At 57.2% G+C, this 17,319-nt stretch overlaps 2 protein-coding genes across 6 annotated transcripts; one reads left to right on the forward strand and one right to left on the reverse strand.

Annotated features, from left to right (window-relative positions):
- The first annotated feature begins 899 nt into the window (after window positions 1-899).
- Window positions 900-14,764, forward strand: PGAP3 (post-GPI attachment to proteins phospholipase 3). 5 transcript variants are annotated; one of them, XM_065896995.1, is made up of 8 exons: window positions 900-1,088; window positions 2,322-2,419; window positions 3,220-3,372; window positions 11,177-11,239; window positions 11,905-11,966; window positions 12,282-12,418; window positions 12,693-12,897; window positions 13,047-14,764. In XM_065896995.1, the coding sequence occupies exons 1-8, from the start codon at window positions 908-910 to the stop codon at window positions 13,108-13,110; spliced, it is 963 nt and encodes a 320-aa protein (XP_065753067.1). In that variant the 5' UTR covers window positions 900-907; the 3' UTR covers window positions 13,111-14,764. The 5 variants fall into 5 exon arrangements, with proteins under 5 accessions (XP_065753067.1, XP_065753068.1, XP_065753070.1 ...); XM_065896996.1 differs by lacking the exon at window positions 11,177-11,239 and having other exon boundaries at window positions 908-1,088; window positions 13,047-13,110; XM_065896998.1 differs by lacking the exon at window positions 3,220-3,372 and having other exon boundaries at window positions 908-1,088; window positions 13,047-13,110.
- Window positions 14,765-15,384: 620 nt separating this feature from the next.
- On the reverse strand, window positions 15,385-17,074 carry PNMT (phenylethanolamine N-methyltransferase). Its single transcript, XM_065897632.1, has 3 exons — window positions 16,777-17,074; window positions 16,035-16,242; window positions 15,385-15,910 (listed from the first exon to the last, which is right to left on the reverse strand). Exons 1-3 carry the CDS (start codon window positions 16,976-16,978, stop codon window positions 15,469-15,471), a joined length of 852 nt encoding a protein of 283 aa, XP_065753704.1. The 5' UTR covers window positions 16,979-17,074; the 3' UTR covers window positions 15,385-15,468.
- Between the last annotated feature and the right edge of the window lie 245 nt (window positions 17,075-17,319).

Here is a 17,319-nt window from a genome sequence, read left to right on the forward strand (position 1 = left end):
GAATTACGTTGTTCATTTACTTTAAAAAAAAAAACAACAAACACAAAAACAAACAAAAAAACAACGCGTTCTTAGCGAGTGCCTACCCTGAGGTAAATTCTGTACTAGTGCTGGTAGTAGAGTGGTAAACAAGACAAAGAGACCACTGTATGTTATAGCACCCTCCAGGTGTTATCACCCCCAGAAGTAGTGTTTAAGTTGAGACTAAAAGAATCAGCAGGAGTGATAGCAAGAGTGATACAGACGAGGTAGAGCCACGGGGCTTGAGAGACATGACCCCTTGAGGGGAGCCTGGGGCAGACGAGTGAGGGAGACCAGTAGGCAGGGGCCGGATCGTGCAGGGCTTGTGGAGTTATGATTTTATCTTGAGGCAAGTGGGAGCCAGTATTTTATGAAGAAGGATGACATGGTCAAATTTGAATTTTTGGAAATAGAGCACGGGCTGGAGGGGTATAAGTAGAAGTAGGGGGATGTGTTAAGAGGCTAATGCGGCTGCCTCGGCGACAGACGATGATGTCTTTAGGGTGGCGGTGCCAGTGAAGATGGAGATAAATGGACAGTTCCGGGTACCTTAGGGAGTGGAAACCCGACAGGGCTGGGGACAGAAAACTAGCCCTACCTGAAATAAAGAGGCCCTGGAAAAGAAAGAAGACGGATGTTGATAAGATACCACTTTATTTTGCTTCTTAACCCACCTGGTGTCTCCCCTCCCCTAACCCTGACGTCTGTTACATGCAGATAACATTAAGGCGAGGGGCGGGGCAGGCGCCCAAAAAATTCCGGGAACGTTTATTTAAACGGGGGTGGACTTCAGCGGAGAGTAGATGAAAGAACACAAGGCACGTCCGGTTACTCCGGAAGTGAAGACTCCTAAGCTCCTCCGCCGGCGGAGGGCCAGGGTGAAGGGATGGCTGGGCGAACGGTGCGGCTGGTGCTGCTGGTTGGGGCAGCCGCGCTAGCAAGCGGCTCCCAGGGCGATCGCGAGCCGGTGTACCGCGACTGCGTGCTGCGGTGCGAGGAGCGGAACTGTTCGGGGGGCGCACTGAAGCACTTCCGCTCCCGCCAGCCAATCTACATGAGCCTAGCAGGTAAGCCCCACCCCGCGATAGGCCCCGCCCATTGGACTTGCCCTGCCCCTTTCGCCCCCGAAGACCGCTCTGCAATCTGTACCTTAGTTCCTCCCCCGGGTCCATTGAGAGTGTGAGTGAGTGGAACCCCGGAGTGATTATAGTCTGTCAACCAGGAGCTTCATTTACTTTTTATTTAGTCAGTCAAATGGGCATTTACTACCTCCTGGGTACAAAGACCTGGAAGGACAATGAAATCAGACCAGGGTCCTGACTTCAGGGCTCACAGTCCCCAAGGGGACTTTAGCCTTCTCAAGTGCAAGGGAGAGGATGATTTGAGCCCCAAAGGACTCTTAGATTAAGTAATAGGGAGGAGGGAATCGTTTCTGGCTTTGAGGAGGTGGGGGCAGTGATTATCTTGGAACATTCGAGAGGAAGGGCTTCTGGATGGATGCATTAAATCTAGGCCTGTGGCCATAGTGGGCACTTACTTTGTGGCAGGTGTCAAAATAGTTATTTTTCACAACAACCCTTTGAGGTCAATTCTCTTAACCTGATTTTTGCAGATGGGGAGACTCAGAGAGGTTAAGTGTCCTGCCCAAAATCATACAGCCAGTAAGTGGTAAAGTGGAGTTTTTAGTTCTGGCCTGTTTGACTACATGTTTCTTCTCTTTACTATCCCTTTGCATACCAGACAGAAAGAACAGAGAGTGGAGGCCCTGGACAGATATGGACACATCCAGCAGCTTGGTTTACTCAGCGAGCAGCGTGCATGAAAAGGAGTAGTGGGAAATAAAGTTAGAAAGGGAATATGGGGCCTTAAAAGTCAGACTGAAGAATCTGGGCTTCATTTTCATAGATGGGGTGTAAACGGCAAGGGTTTCTCCCTGGTGAGCGAGAGAAAATCCTGTGTTCAGGAAAGGCAAACGTAAACCCAGGTATCCACAGATGAGTCCATCAGATGCCAAAGTCTCCGTCTTGGGTGAAAGGAAAAGAGAAGAAGCATCTCCACTTGCTCACTGTACACTCCTACCCACTAAAACACACACACACATGCACACACATGCCTTTCCCTTATGTATATTTTACACCATCTCTCATCCATCCAAGCGGGAAGCTAGAATTTTCCGATTTCTTCTGGTTCTCTCCAACCTGCAGGACCTCTTGGCCTGTGTTTGAGTTTGGGCCCCATTCGAGCTCTCTCTGTGCCTCCCTATGCTGGGGAGTTCACCAGGCCATATTTATCTGTTTCAGGCTGGACCTGTCAGGATGACTGTAAGTATGAGTGTATGTGGGTCACCGTTGGCCTCTACCTCCAGGAAGGTCACAAAGTGCCTCAGTTCCATGGCAAGGTGAGTTGGAGGGTCAGGGTTAGGTAGATGACGGGAGTAAGATGCCTCTAGTTGGACCACGCTGTCCAAGCAGGCCAGGGTGTGGGGTGATGAGTGTGTGTTCGGGGCAGGTACCTGTTTTTCTCAAAACATGCTGATTATCATCAGATGGGAACAATGTGTCCTGCCTCTGGATTTGAGGTAACAGGATCTGGGAGGCTTTGGAGTCTCCCCAGGGAGTGGTCCTGGGCTGTTTAGGGTGGTTGAGATGCCCACCTTGCTACAAAGACAAATTCCCTGAGCATCCCCCTGGCACACTTTCTGTTGCTTCTTCAGTAGGAGTCTGGATTAAAATAATAATACCCCCTCAGATTGCCCAGCGAGACACAGCTTGCTGATGCCTTTTGATCCAATATGATCCTGTTCTAGAGTGTTGGGGTTGGCAAGAATTATTCTCCCCAGTTTGTCACAGAGTAAGCTGAGGCTCAGAGGGCTGTGGTTAGTGGTAGAGGAGGGATTAGGACCTGTGTCTTCTAGATGGCAGGTCTGTGCTATTTCCACCAGGCCATACTGAGCCATCCACACTGCCCAGCCTGGTCTTCCCAGTGCTGTGAGTGCTGGCCAGGATAGAGGGATAACGCTCAGCCAGGGACTGCAGGGGAGCTTGTTGATCTGAAGAGGGACTGCCCCTGAGGCTTTGGCCAAGGTCCAGAGCTGCGGAGCCGGCCGGGGGCCTGGTGATGCAGCAGGTCAAGCAGAGGTAGGTTGGACCAACTGGGCATTGCTTGCTCCTCAGGCCCCTCCGTGTGTTCCTTTTTCAGTGGCCCTTCTTCCGGTTCCTGTGCTTCCAAGAACCAGCTTCTGCTGTGGCCTCTTTCCTCAATGGCCTGGCCAGCCTGGTTATGCTCTGTCGCTACCGCACCTCCGTGCCAGCCTCATCCCCTATGTACCCTACCTGCGTGGCCTTCGCTTGGGTAGGTAACCTGGCAGGATTCCTGCTCAACACCCTCACCCAGGAATGAGGAACTCTTAGATCCCCATTATCACCCACCTAGCTTCCCCTCTGTTTTCCAGGGTTAAAGTTGCAGCTATGGGATGGTCGAGCCTGGGGAGAACATGGAAGGTACTGAATCAGGCCTTCCCTTTCTAGCAGAGTCCTAGGTCAAGCTGTTTGAGAGAGTGGAAGAGAGGAAAGAAACATTGTTCTTGTCCTGAAGTAGGAAGCTGCTGAAACACCCAGCAGGGCAATTTACAAACACAGAAGGGAGATGGGTGGTAGGGAGCAAGCGGGGACCACAGGTCTTTCCAAGGACCCCTCTGGAAGGTTCAAAGCACTGTCAACCCCAGCTGAGGCCTGGAGGCAGTAGCAGCCACAGCACTCCATCTAGAGTTCAGTCTGGTCTTAGACCATCCCTGGAGAAGCTGAAATATGTTCCATCTGAGTATCCAGAGAGGGCTGTGAGCTTCACAGAATGGCTGGTCAGAAGAGACAGCATCCAGAGCGTGGAGCTGTGTGAGAAGCAGGGACTGTGGGGCAGGGGCCACAGCAACCTTGGGGGGAGGGTGTGGGAGGAGGAGGTGGCAGTGGATGTCTCTAGACCAGAGCTACCACTGGAAGCCTCAGGGAAACAGCCCACCCTCACTCACCTTCCTGCCATCAAAGCAGCCTCTTGTTCATGTATCGAGCGCCTGCTCTGTGCCAGGCACTTTGTTGGGTGCAGGAGATCCACAAGGATATAAAAACAGACGGGTCCCTGCCCTCTGGTACTAATCACATAAGCACACGATTGAAGGTAAAAGGACAGCTGTGAACAAGTGCAGTGGAGGATAGATGTGTGCTGCTGTCGGGGTGTGTGATGGGGTCTAGACCAGTACAGGGCAATCCAGGGAAGCCTTCCCTGAGGAAGGGGTGTGTGAGGTCAAATCAGAATGATGAGTGAATGTGCACTGGCAGGACAGACTGCAGGTTATATGAGGACCTGAAAGGCCAGGAGACCGACCAGGCAGGCAGCTGGGAGGGGGTGTGAGGCGGGTGGGCAGGTGGGCAGCAGGTGGAACCTGGGCATGGATGGGGATGGAGAGCCTGGAAGGCACAGTAACACTTTAGACCTCGACGGTCAAAGCCTCATGAAGCAATGAGGGTTGGAGAGAAGGGGCTTCGTGAATAATCTGCTATTCTGGCTACTGTGTAGAGACCAGGCTGGAGCGGGCAGGAGTGGATGCGGGGCCTAGTTGGTAATTTTAGCATAGGGCACAGTAGTGAGACTAGAGAGGTGGCCTGGGTCTTGGGAAGGAAGGTATTAAAGAGAAGTATGTTTGAGCTATGTTTTGGAGGTGACATTAAAATTTTTTAAATGTATTTATTTTACAAACAACTACATAGCTGTTACTGTGTGCCAGGCACCGTTCTAAGCGTTTTATAAATGTTAACCTTGTTAATACCATAACAAGTTTATGAGGTAGGTAGTATTATTGTCCCCAGTTTACAGATGAGGAAACCAAGGACTGGAAAGGTTAAGTAATCTGCCCCGGAGCCGGGGTTTGAATCTAGGCATCTGGCTCCAGAGTCTACACTCTTACCTTCTTGGCTGTGTGGATAACCTAAGATGGGAAGAGAGGAATCAAGGATGACCCCTGTGCTTCTGCTTAGGAGACAGTGATAGAAACTGTGGATGCGGTCACCAGGGGGGAACCTGGTGAGAAGAGAAGGGGTCTAGGATGGAGCCTCGAGGAACCCGAAAACTTAATGGCTGAATAGAGGAGGATGAGCCAGCAACAGAGACAGAAGGAGTGGCCAGAGGGGGAGGTGGAAAATGATCCATCGTGTGCTTGGGGGAGCCCTGGGACAAGGACAGGAAGGAGAGAGTAGGCCATACTCCTGAATTCTGCTTCAGTCAAATAAAATGAGACTGAAGGCCGCCCCTAGATCTGGCGACCCTGAGATCTCTGAGGACCTCGGGGAAGCCGATAGTGTTGGGGTGCCGGAAGTCCAGGCCAAACCTCAGACTTGAGGGATGGGGATCGGAAGCAGGGCAGCAAGGAGGCTGCTAAGCCTCTGGGTGATGTAGCTCCTCCCTAACACTTGCCATTCAATAGACGTTAATAATTTTTATCAGTTATGGAACACAGATTACGTGACGGGCATGGTCCTCAGTTCTGTACATACATTTTCTCACTTAATCCTTGTAATACCACTGTGAGCTTTGTGGAAGGCTCAGAGTGGGGAAAACCTGCCCCAAGTTAACAGCTAACAGGGTAGTGAATAGTGAAGACAGGCTGGCACCCAGGGCTGTCTGGCTCCAGGGCCTGAGCACCTAGTCCCTCTCTGGGCTCTCTCCATGTGCTGTGCGAAATGCTTATGGAGCATCTGCCGTGGGTGGAGAAAGAGGTTAGCGCCTGTGGTAGCTGAAGTCCCCGCCCCAAGGAGCTAAGCCAAGTGGGAGGTCCAGGTCCTGCCAATCTGGGCGGCAGGATGGAGGCAGAGGTGAGGAGGGCTCAGGGAGAGAGCTCTGGGAGCTGTGAGGTGGGGAGATCATATCGTCTGGGGGAGAAGTCTTTCAGGGAAGCCCAGAGAGGAGGAGAGGCTTCATCCGGGATTCGTAGGCCTGGTCAGGCTTAGATGTGTGCACATGGCAGGAGAGGAGGTTAGATTCCAGCCTTCCAGGCTGGGGGCACAGCAGGAGCAAAGGTGCAGAAGCTGGTCGTGTGGGGCCTGGACAGGCAACCTTGGGAAGGTCAGCCTGACCACAGCGTGGCTGGGTGAAAGGGAGTCGAAGGGGGCTAAGATGAAACAGAGAGGGCCCCAAGTGCCAGGCTGAGAGGCAAGGACTCTTGTGTAGGCAAGGCCCTGGCATCAGCCCAGCCTGTCACAGGCATGGGTGGGATAGAGCCACCACTTCCTGTTTTAGGCCTCACACAGAGAAGGGAATTTGGTCCTGGCCAAGAAAGCAGGAAGGGTGGGGAAACTGAGGACAGTACACCCGTCCCCTTTCCCTTGGGGTTCTTCCAGGGACACTGCTGCCTGGCTCACCGCTTTACCGCCCCCTCGCCCCTGCCCCTGTTAGCACAGGACAGCCCCGCCTGATCTCTCCGAACTAAACTCAGAGCCTCCCTGGGTGGACGTGCTGGTCTGAGGGTCCCAGCGTTTGTCTTCACGACACGCGCCAGAGGCCAGTGGTCACTTTACAGCTCTTGCCTTGATCTCCCTGTTTCTTGGGTCTTTCATCTCACTGGCATGTGCCACTCAGCATCCTTCTTCGTGAGGATCATACCTCCCAGGTGTGCCCTGCAGTCCAGCGTGGCCAAGGACCCTTAGGGACAGATCAGGAGATGTTAGGTTGAGAGGGGACAGATACCTGGGGCCTGTGTCACAGGGCGCCCTACGGGATGTGGTGTCCTGGGACATGGGACCCCCTTCACGCCACCAATAGGCCCTTGCGGGACAGAGTCTCAGTGCCCACACTCCCTTTGATGATCCAGTTTGGATTTTACACTTGATCTTCAGTCCTGTGTATGTTTGCAAGCGCGAAGGATCCCAAGCTCTGTGGAGGGTGTGGCAGTGGACTTTGTCGTGGGCTGGGTTTTCTGGAACAAGTGGGGCTCCTGATTTCTGGTGGGGTGGGGTGGCAAGACCCCCCCCACCTGCTCCAGCTTAGGTCTCGGGGAGGGGAGTGGGTCTCAGTCTTTTTCTCCGGGAATTAGCAGAGCTAATGAAGCTTTGGCACAAGAAGTCAACCCCTGCCTTGGCATTTAGACCTGGACTTAGGCTGGGCAGCAGCCAGGCTTTGGAGGAGCCTCCAAAACTCTGCCCTCCACAGACCTTTGACTTCGTGGAATCAGGGGCCCCTGCTCTCTGCCAAAGCTGCCAGGCCAGACCCGTGCTCTGCCCTTCGTCCAACAAGGAAAGGCCTCAGGGGTAGAGGTGCGGCTGAGGGTGCCGGGAAATCCCAGACTGCCCCTGCAGGATGATTCAGGGAGGTGGGCACTAACTGTACCCTACCTCTGCTGAAGGAACTGTGAGAAGAGACAGGGGAAGCCCACAGCAGAATGGTGGCTAGACTTCAGGAAGGACTTCCCTACGGTCAGACAAGAGCCAATGGAACAGGCAATGGCAAGAAATCAAGGGATTTTTTTTTTTTTTTTTGCGGTACGTGGGCCTCTCACGGCTGCGGCCTCTCCCGCCGCGGAGCACAGGCTCCGGACGCGCAGGCTCAGCGGCCATGGCTCACGGGCCCGGCCGCTCCGCGGCATGTGGGATTTTCCCGGACCGGGGCACGAACCCGCGTCCCCTGCATCGGCAGGCGGAGTCCCAACCACTGTGCCACCAGGGAAGCCCAAGGGATCCTTTTTGATGGTGGAAAAAGCCCCCCTTCTCTAGTCTCCTTCCACTTCTTGCCCATTCCTTTCTCAGGAGTGAACTGGGGCCGGCTTGCCCTGCCTGAGGCCTCTGGGGGGGCCCAGGATGGCAGCAGGCATCATATTTAACATTCTGCCTCCCCCACTTCTGAGACACCGAGCTATTTAAAGACCCACTTGTCCCCACCTCAGTGGTGTCAATGACAGCCCCGAGCACTGGGTCTTAGTACTGGGGTCGAATTCCTGACAGATCTGGCTCACTTGGCATCCAACCAGTTTCACGGCTGTGATATTTTTGTCTCAGTTTTCCTATTTTCCAACAGACTGAAACAGCCTCCTGCTCTCCCTCTGCCCAGCCTTCCTTGTCCCCCACCAGTTCCACCCTCGTTGGCAACCTGCCCCGCCTCCCCCTTTCCTCAGTGTTTACACAAAGTTCTTGGCGTCCATCGCCCTCCTGGCCTGTCTGATTGACCAGTTATCCCCCCGGCCCCCTCATTCTACTCAGGCTTGGCTGAGGAGTCTGGGAGCAGCCGTACACTTGGGCTGTCCCTTCCTTCCACGGCCCTCTGTCCCTTCGCTTGAGTCTTGATGACAAACTCAAGTGAAGAGAAGTAGCATCTCTTCGGTGCATCCTGGTGGGGTAGTGGCTCAGGGGCAGGGAGGAGGGGCCTCTTCCTACAGCTGAGGCATCTGCGTTCTGGAATCAAGAGACCCTGGGGCCCTGTGGTTTGCCCTGGAACATTGTGACCTTTGCGGGGGTTGGGGGGGTGTCAGATGAAGGGAAGTGTTAGGGGGTCAGTCGCTGGACATGATGAAGGAAACTGACATTTCTGGGTCACCTAGCGTGTGCCAGGCCACAGTAACAGCCACCACTTACTGAATGGCTTCTTTGCGCCCCGTATTTTGCAGACATCGTCCTCACAGCCCTCTTACGCAGTGGATGCTATTATGAACCCCGTTTTGTAGGTGAGGCAGCTGAGGCTCAGAGAAGCTGTTATTTGTTCAAGATCACACAGCTCTTCAGGGGCCGAGGCAGAACTTGAACCCAGAGTCCATCTCCTTATGGAGGCTGCAGACATCCTGCCCCCAGCCTGGAACTATGGGATGAGCCTAGGCAGTTGTGGGGAGACCACCCCTTCTTGGCCTAGACCTCCCTGGCCGGCAGGGAGAATGGGAGGCAGACTTGGGCTCTTTGGCCTCAAGTCTGTGAAATGGTGTGAGGATCCCACACTGGTCCACTAGGTGGGGAGAAGTAACTCCTAACGTTTAACCCTGTTCCTGGGCGCTGTGCTGTACACTGTACTTGTATTGCTCATTAAATCCTTAGCGATACTATGATTATTCCCATTTTACAGATGAGAAAACTGAGGCACAGCAAGGCTAAATAACTTGCCCAAGGGCACACAGGAAATGCAGAGGCAGGATTTGAACCCTGGCAGTCTGGCCCTAGGGCCTGCATTGTTAATGACACTATCTCCCAAATCTGTGGAGAGGGTCAGAAGAGGAGCCCCCCATAATGGGAAACTCCCCAGGGGAGAGGGGACTTTTCAGGGGTGCAGAGTCCAGGCTTCAGGTGGGTCTCTGTAAGTGGAAGGCCCCCTGGGGAGGCAGTTGGACAGGGAACCAAGCCGCCCCCAGCCCCATCCCATAGAGCTAAGCCCTAGCCCTGTGCATCCCCCCCAACCCCCAGCCACCACTTAGTTCAGTCCTCCTGTCACCTCCCCCTTCCTGCCATGGGTGACAAGGAGGCCTGGCTGGCCGCCATTCCCTGCTGCCTTCCCCACCACCTCCCCCTCACGTTGGCTCCAGGGCTACTCTTCCCCAAGGGTGTCCCTGTTCCTCGCCTGCCCAGGAGACCTGGCCCATGTGATCGCCTGGGCCCTGTCTCCAGCCCCGGGCCTGCTTCTCTCCCCACGCTGACCCTGAGTACCACAGACTCTGCAGAAGCAGAGTCTGAGAAACGACTCTGCTCTGGAAAACGACCCGTTTTCCAGCCTCCGGACCGTGCCTCCATTGCTGTCTCTGGGGAAGGGGTAGCACCAGGGATGGGACAGGATGGCTGTCCTCAAAGGAGGAAGCAGCCTGACCTGGACTGATCACCTGACATCAGGGCTGGAAAGGGGACAAAGGATCACTTTGACCAGCCCCTGATTTGTCCCAGGGGGAAGCTCGGGCCCAGAAGGACAAAGCCTGTGCCCAGGTCATGAGAAGCGTAAGCAGCGAGAGTTAGCCCTGGACCCAGGCCGAACAGGCTTACACTGGATCCCCGAGCCTCCAGAGACTTCCAGCTTTGGCCTCCACCCCATTGCTCTTCCCGTTTCCTCATAAGCCCCCTCGAGCCTGCATTAGGGAACTCATCCTACCCTCTGACCTTCCTGCTGCATACCGGCTGGAGAGTGGCTTTTTACCCTGCTCCCTCTGTCCCCTGCCTGGCCAGTTTTCCTGGTATACTGGACCCCACTGAGCAGCTCCGGGCCTTTACCCATCTCCGGCAGGCCTGTACCACCCTAGTGCATCCGTCCCCACCTCCTGGGCGTTCCAGGCCAGACCTTGGCTGTTTCTCCCTTTGGCTGGTTTCCCAGCCCTCCAGTGTGTGTATCTCCACCCCAGCCCACCCTTCTTTCAGTACGTTGGGCTTCTGTTGTGGACACAGCAGTCCCTGAAAAAAATGTCAGCACCAGCTCCCACAAGAGGCAGGCCTCATTTGCAAGATGATCTGTGCGCTCTCCTCGCAGTTAATTTCCAGGAGAAAGGCCTCCAGCGTTCCCTTGGGCCCTTGCCCACCGCTGCCCCTCCAGCCCTGCTCCTCTACTCCTCCCAGAGCTTGGAGCAGCAGCCACTGGCCTGGGCCTGGAGGGTTGGGCCGGCCCAGCCGGGAGGAGGTTGGGCTCCGTTGGCCAGGCTCCTCCTCAGAGACTTGGCCCCAGCGGGACCTACTTGATCTCCCTCCCTTGCTTGCTTGCTCTGGACACACCCCAAGCTGGCTCGAGCCCCTCCACCCCACCCACTTCATTCCCGCCACCAGAGGCTGAGGTCACTGGCTCACCTGGCCCGGGTGGGGCTGTCATCATCACCTGCCAGTTGGGGGAGGAGGTGAGGTTCCCCGGGGGCTGTTGTCTTAGCCACTGAGTAACCAGGGAACTTGACTCTGCTGGAACTGGTTCCCAGGCCAGGCCGGAACTTGTGGCAGCTGCAGCCCCCGTGGCCTTGGGGGTTCAGGGTGGTGGGAAGCTGAGCCTGACGGCCCCGGGCTGGGTGGGGGTGGAGGGACACGGGTTTGTCCAGTCCATGGGCTCCAGGGCCCAGGGGAAGCATGTTTCTCAGCTCTGTAGATCCCTTTCCCCAAAGTGAGATGGATGTGAGCCCTCTGGGGGGTCTTCCCCACCTTGGGGCACCACACTCACCAGCCACTTCCCTCCTCAGGTCTCCCTCAATGCTTGGTTCTGGTCCACAGTCTTCCACACCAGGGACACCGACGTCACAGAGGTGAGCGCCCTCCCACTCCCGTTTCTGCTGGAGACAGTCCCCAGCGGAGCCAGGAGCGGTGGGGCAGAGCTGGCTCTTAGTTCTCTCTTAGTTCTCGTACTGACTCGGTTTGTGGAGCACTTGCTCCGTGCTGGGCGTTTTAAACCTATTCGTGCACTTGAGCCTCACTTGACCCTTGGGAGGCAGGTGTGATTATTGGCTCTTCTTAACCGATGCGGCAGCTGAGCCTTGGACGGGGTGAAATCACTCGTCCAGCATCATGCAGCCAGTGAAGGGGTGCAGTCCAGACTTGAGCCACAGCTGCTGAACTCCAGACCACACTCTGAATTCTGCCCATGCTCTTACGTTCTGGGGTCTTGGCGGGCACCCTCTACCAATACCGCTAAAGCCTCGCTGCTGAGCACACGTTCTTTAAAAAATTGTATGTGAATACAAGGGTCAGTCTATTGAATTCAGGCATAAAACAGCAATAGACAAAAGGAGCACGAGACGCGTCCCCACCAGCCGTAGGCCTAGGACTCCCACGTTAGACTCTGGCTGGGCCTCTGCCACCCCTCCCTGCCCCCACCCCTAGTGGGTCCCCCCTGGAGCCTGCCCTCCATGAAGCCTTGTCCACCACCTCTTGCCCACACACTGGTCCTTCATCGAGCTCTCCTTGTCCTCAGAAAATGGACTACTTCTGTGCCTCCACTGTCATCCTACACTCGGTCTATCTGTGCTGTGTCAGGTGAGCCCGCCTTGGCTGCTGTGGGAGCAAAATCGGACCCTGGGGGCAGAAAGGGGTCGCCAGTCTCTCCGCTGGGGGTGCTGTCCCAGGGCTTTCATCTCGCACGTGCATACGCTCCAGACGGCTCTGGATAGGGACTCTGTGGTGGGACCAGGGGCCCTGGCTCTTTCGAAGGAGGTTGGCAAAGGCCCCCAGGCATTGGAGGCTTGCCCTGCTAGCCTGTTTTGATGGGGGTGGGGGCAGTGGCTCCCCTACGCTGCTGCTGCTGCGGGGACGGGTCACCCTGCATCTGAGCGGCTCTGGGTGGCGGGGCAGGACCGTGGGGCTGCAGCGCCCGGCCGTGGCCAGTGCCTTCCGGGCCCTCCTTCTGCTAATGCTGACGGCGCACGTCTCCTACCTGAGCCTCGTCCGCTTCGACTATGGCTACAACCTGGCGGCCAATGTGGCTATCGGTGAGGTGGGACAGGGTCTCTGGGGGGGCTGGACCATCTGCAGAGCTGCTGGCTTGGGGTGGAGGTGGGCATTGGTGCTGTTCCCAGAGAAGGAGCTTCTAGAGAGACCCTTAGGGGGAGGGAAGGGAAAAGAATTGGGGGTGGGAGAGGGGGGAGGTTGGGAGGAGCCCCTGAGGGGGGCCCTGGGGTCACAGAGCATGGGGGCTAGGAGAGACTTTGGGAGGAGAGAAGGAGGTCGGGGAATGAGTCTCTCCCCGCCCCCATCCACACCCAGGCCTGGTGAACGCGGCGTGGTGGCTGACCTGGTGCCTGCGGAATCGGCAGCGGCTGCCCCATGTGCACAAGTGCATCGTGGTGGTCCTGCTGCTGCAGGGGCTGTCCCTGCTCGAGCTGCTAGACTTCCCGCCTCTCTTCTGGGTCCTGGATGCCCACGCCATCTGGCACGTCAGCACCATCCCTGTCCACGTCCTCTTCTTCAGGTGGGTACTCCTCCCTGCCCGTCCTTGCCTGCTTCTTAGAGGCCTCTGTGCACTGGTCACCCACTGCCCGCTCGCCTGCAACACCCCACCCTGCCCCCAGGGGACGCTCTCAGAGCTGTGCCTCAGTGGGCTCCTCCCTTGGCCCACAGCTTTCTGGAAGATGACAGCCTCTACCTGCTGAAGGAATCAGAGGCCAAGTTCAAACTGGACTGAAGGCCCTGGAAGCGGGTCTGCCCTCTTGGGGACTCTGTCCCTCCCTGCTGGCTCCCCTTCTTCCCCCCCGTCCCCGCCCCAATCCTTGAGATGCCTTTTTTTCCTTTTAGCATCTTGTACTTGGACATGGAGGGTGTGGGACCAGAATCGTGTAACCTGCCCACCCCCTTGCTCACCCCCACACGGCCCTCACAGTTTTTGGCGTCAGTTCAGACCTGGCCTCATAACATCTGGGGCTGGAAAATGGGCAACCCCTCTGGTCCCTGGAGCTGAACAGGGCTGGAACTGTGTTCTTAGCTCCACCGAGAGGAGGGCTGCCTCTCCCTCCCCATCACCTTCCTCCTCCCATCCCCTCACTGCCTGGGTGGTTCCCAGAGCCATCTGTCTAGCTGGGAGACCAGGTACCACAGGCCTTTGGGGATACGGTGGGGTCCCCTTCTGTTACCCCCATGCCCTCCTCCGGGGCACCACTAGGTGGCACTAGATGCTTGCTCTTTGCCCAAGTTTCAAGGCAGGTCTCATTCTCCCCATGGGATCTAGAGGGACCAAGCTGTGGGGATTGGGGAGCAGCCTCACCCAGACTATTGTCCCAGTCAGACCCCCAGGAGGCCTCCCCACACTCCCTCTTCGGGGCCAGGACCCCAGAGAACCCAGGACAGGAATCCCTCTGGCCCCTGTGCTGCTCTTCTGGTTGGGAGCCCGCACGTGAGTGCGTAAGGGAGACCAAGTGTGTAGGTGACGGGCTGGTGGGCACGGGCCTGGGGTGTCTGGGATGCTGGGGGGGGGCAGTGTGTGTGAGCATTGGCTTTGTGCAGTGTGGAGAGCGGGGATGTATGTGAGTGGTTCTGAAGTGTGGTGTTGGGGGGCAGGCGGGTTAGTGTGGGTTAGGGGAACGTGTAGAGACTGAGTGGAGGTGCAGGGCAGTGTGAATGCCACACAGTGGGCGGGGGGGGATCAAATCATGTCCACAGCCATTTACTGAGCACCAACCCTATACACAGCCCCAGGCCAGGCAGAAAGCCAGGGTGTCCCCAAGATCTGGCAGGGGTAAGGGTGTCCAGGCTGCATGTGTGTATATGTGTTCCTTTCTTTTGCCGCCCTCTTTATGAACCTCATTGGGCTTCTGCACAACCCAGGATCTCCCCCAGAATCAGCCCCTTGGGAGGCAGAGGGAGGAAGAAAACTGGGGATCCTCCTTGCCTAGACATGGTTGGCCAGCCCCTACCCCAGTGTCCTGCCTGCTAAGCCCCTTTGCCACTGCCTGACCCAGGGGAGGGAGGGGGCAATCTGAGGGAGGAGGGGAGAAGGCTTTGGCTGGGTCTGGTTTCTGGTCTTCCCAGAGGCAGGCAGGGGCCGTGCTGTACCTACACCCTGGTAAAGGTGACCCCTGCCAGTTGCCAGCAGCCATAGCACATTCCTGCTCCACAAGGACAGAATATGGAGCTGCAGAAACTTTCCATCCGAAGGCAGTGTCTGTGACTGGAGCAAGGAGTCGGGGTTCTCTGCCCTCTTGCCTGTCCCTGGGGGTAAGGGCGCTGAGCTAAGACTCCAACCTCAGGGACTTGGGTGACCTGTAACTTCTTTTGATACTGAGAACTATTTTAAGGTAGGAGGGTGGCAAGGGACATTCTTAATAAACCAATTCTCAGACTCACCTACCCTTTTCTGGCTCACTCGTGTGAGTAGGGTGGGCTGGAGGGAAGAAGACAGAGCTGGCTGGAGGCAACAGGCAGATGGCGTCTCTACCTAGGCCCATGGGAGTGGGGATGGCAAGGACCAGATTCAGGGCAACAGCAGATCTTGATGGAGCTCCCGTCCCGCTTGTAGTGGGGGCTGGGAGAGGGAGCTGGTGCCTGTTCTTCCCCTCTGACTTCCCTTGGCCTTTGTGCCTGGGTTGTAGCACCACCGCCTGCAAGTTCTCCTAATTATCCCCCTTCACCTCCCCTTCTGGGCTCCGCTAAGCTCCTCTATTATTTATTTGTTCCTAACCTTTCTGAGCTTCACCTGCAAACAGGGTAACAGGACCTGCTGCCGAGGGTGAGGACTGAATGGACCTGGCAGGTGCCTGGCACACGGCAGATGCTGAACGAGTTTCCTCTGACCCTGGCTTTCCTTAGTTTGGGAAGAATGAGTGTACGGAAGCCTTCCTTCATGGAAGCTTCTGGGAAAAAGGCCAGGGTTGATGCCTCCCATATGCCCACAACACGAGAGAGAGCTCTGGGCCCTTGTTGCTTCCCAGGAGAGCCGCAGACTGCACTTAACACCAGCCAGCATGGACCTATTTCTTTATTAGGTGCCACCTCAGATAACAGGGAATCTAGGTGGGTGAGGGCCGCCGACACTGTGTGCACTGGGGCCTCACACCCCCACCTTCTTCTGGGCCCAGGCGAAGAAGATGCCCTTGACATCATCTACGCCTGTCCGAAGGTGGGAAGGCATGATGTAGGTGCACAGATCCCTCACCTCATAGCCACTACGCACCAGGGCCTCCCTCACCTCCTCCTCACGCACTGGCACCACTGCCAGCCTGGCCTCCCCAGCCAGGTACCATGACTCCTCCAGGGCCCCGATGAGGAGCAGGTGCCCCCCAGGCCTCAGCAGTGTGGTGATGTGGTCCAGGGCCCGCTGGAAGCTGGCAAGGTCCGGACTCACAGCCTCTAGGCAGAAGGCGGAGACCAGGGCATCGGCAGGCAGGGGCGCCAGGCTCCCAGCGCCCAGGGGCTGGGGCTGGTGCACGTCGATGGGCAGGATCCGCTTCACCCTGGCTCGCAGCTGGCACTCCTTCTCTTGGCAGGATTCACTGTTTGACTCAGAAGGCAGAGTCAGGACCAGGGCTCTGGACTGCCCACACCCAGTTCTCTGTTGCCTCCCACCAGCCACTCCGTGGGAAACCCCCTGCCCAACCCGTACCCCCCAGCCCTTACCCCTTGCCCTCGATGAGACAGACATGCTGGCTGTACACGCTCCAGTCGAAGGCCCCAGGCTCGTCTCGCAGCCAGAGCCCCAGCTCCTGGCGGTTCACCTCCAAGAAATCTGTCATCGTGATGTCCTCAAAGTGGGCGCAGGCACTGAGCAGCTGGTAGATAGTGGGACCTGAACCAATGTCAATGAGGGTGCGTCCAGACACCTCACCTGGGTGGGGCAGAGGAAGCAGGTCCTGGTGCTAGGCCTGTGCCTGCAGCCCCCAGCCTCAGTCACGGCCTCCCTTACCTGGGGCTTCTTCCCCCTCTCTCTGTTCCTTCTCCCCCTGGAAGTGTGTCTCTGTCTGAAAGAAGCATTAGCTCTGGAGTTAGACTAACCAGGGTCTGAGTCTGGCTCTAACGTCCGCTGACTTTTACCTTGGGAAATGGACCTAACCTCTCTGTGACTCAGGTTCCGCAACTATAAACTCTAGTCACCTACCAGTGAGGATTAAGTGGGGGAACTCTCAGGTGCCTGGCAGCTTCTCTCCTCCGCCTTTGCCCCTCATTCCGCATTCCCCACCTCCCTTCTCAATTCTGAGTGCTCTCCCTCCCAACCCCCCCCCCCCCCCCCCCCCCCCGCCTCACGTAAAGGATGCTTGCCCCTCTTCTGTTTTCACCCCTTAACTACCTATCCCCATCTGGCTGTCGCGTGCGCGCCCCTTTGGCTCCCTGATGACTCCTTGTCCTGTTTCCCAGCGCTCACCGGTGGCGAAGGTCTGCGCCAAGCAGCGCAGCTTCCAAGGCCCGACGCCGTCGGGGCCGCTCAGATCCCCCCGAGGGGGCGCGTAGTTGTTGCGGAGGTAGGCGCGGGGCTCGAAGCGCTGGTAGGCCGAGGCGACTGCCGCCAGGCCCGGGCCTGAGTCGGGGGCCGCGCCCGCAGCGTGACTCAGGTCTGTCCCGCTCATGCTGCTGCCGCGGCCGCCCTTGTCCCCCGCTCGCCTTTATCTGCGGCCGGACCCCCGCCCCGACCTCTCCGCTGCGGGGGTGGTGGCTGAGCGATGGGCCGCCCGGGGCCGCGCGCGCTGCGTTTCCCCTACCCCATCCATCTCCTTTAGTGTCGGAGCAGCAGACACACGGGGGGAGCATCCGTCCCCGCCCCTGCTCCACGGTTGCTCCCGTCTGCCCTCCACCCTTTGCCTCACCTGCCCTGGTCCAAGGCCAGCTCCCGCGCCCTGCCCCTCAGCTTCGTGCCCCCAGACTCCTTAGACCCCTGCGTCCGCCAGCCCCAGCTCCTCCCTGTAGCTCT

Source organism: Phocoena phocoena, chromosome 19 (assembly GCF_963924675.1).
Source record: "Phocoena phocoena chromosome 19, mPhoPho1.1, whole genome shotgun sequence".
NCBI lineage: Eukaryota > Metazoa > Chordata > Mammalia > Artiodactyla > Phocoenidae > Phocoena > Phocoena phocoena.

Excerpts from the sequence above, each read along its gene's own strand:
- PGAP3 (XM_065896995.1), top strand. The coding sequence starts at position 908 with ATGGCTGGGCGAACGGTGCGGCTGGTGCTGCTGGTTGGGGCAGCCGCG. Across the intron at positions 3,373-11,176 it reads CCTGCGTGGCCTTCGCTTGG|GTCTCCCTCAATGCTTGGTT; the intron begins GTAGGTAACCTG and ends TTCCCTCCTCAG. Across the intron at positions 12,898-13,046 it reads GTCCACGTCCTCTTCTTCAG|CTTTCTGGAAGATGACAGCC; the intron begins GTGGGTACTCCT and ends CTTGGCCCACAG.
- PNMT (XM_065897632.1), bottom strand. The coding sequence starts at position 16,978 with ATGAGCGGGACAGACCTGAGTCACGCTGCGGGCGCGGCCCCCGACTCA. Across the intron at positions 16,243-16,776 it reads GGCGCAGACCTTCGCCACCG|GTGAGGTGTCTGGACGCACC; the intron begins GTGAGCGCTGGG and ends TGCCCCACCCAG. Across the intron at positions 15,911-16,034 it reads TGTCTCATCGAGGGCAAGGG|TGAATCCTGCCAAGAGAAGG; the intron begins GTAAGGGCTGGG and ends TGAGTCAAACAG.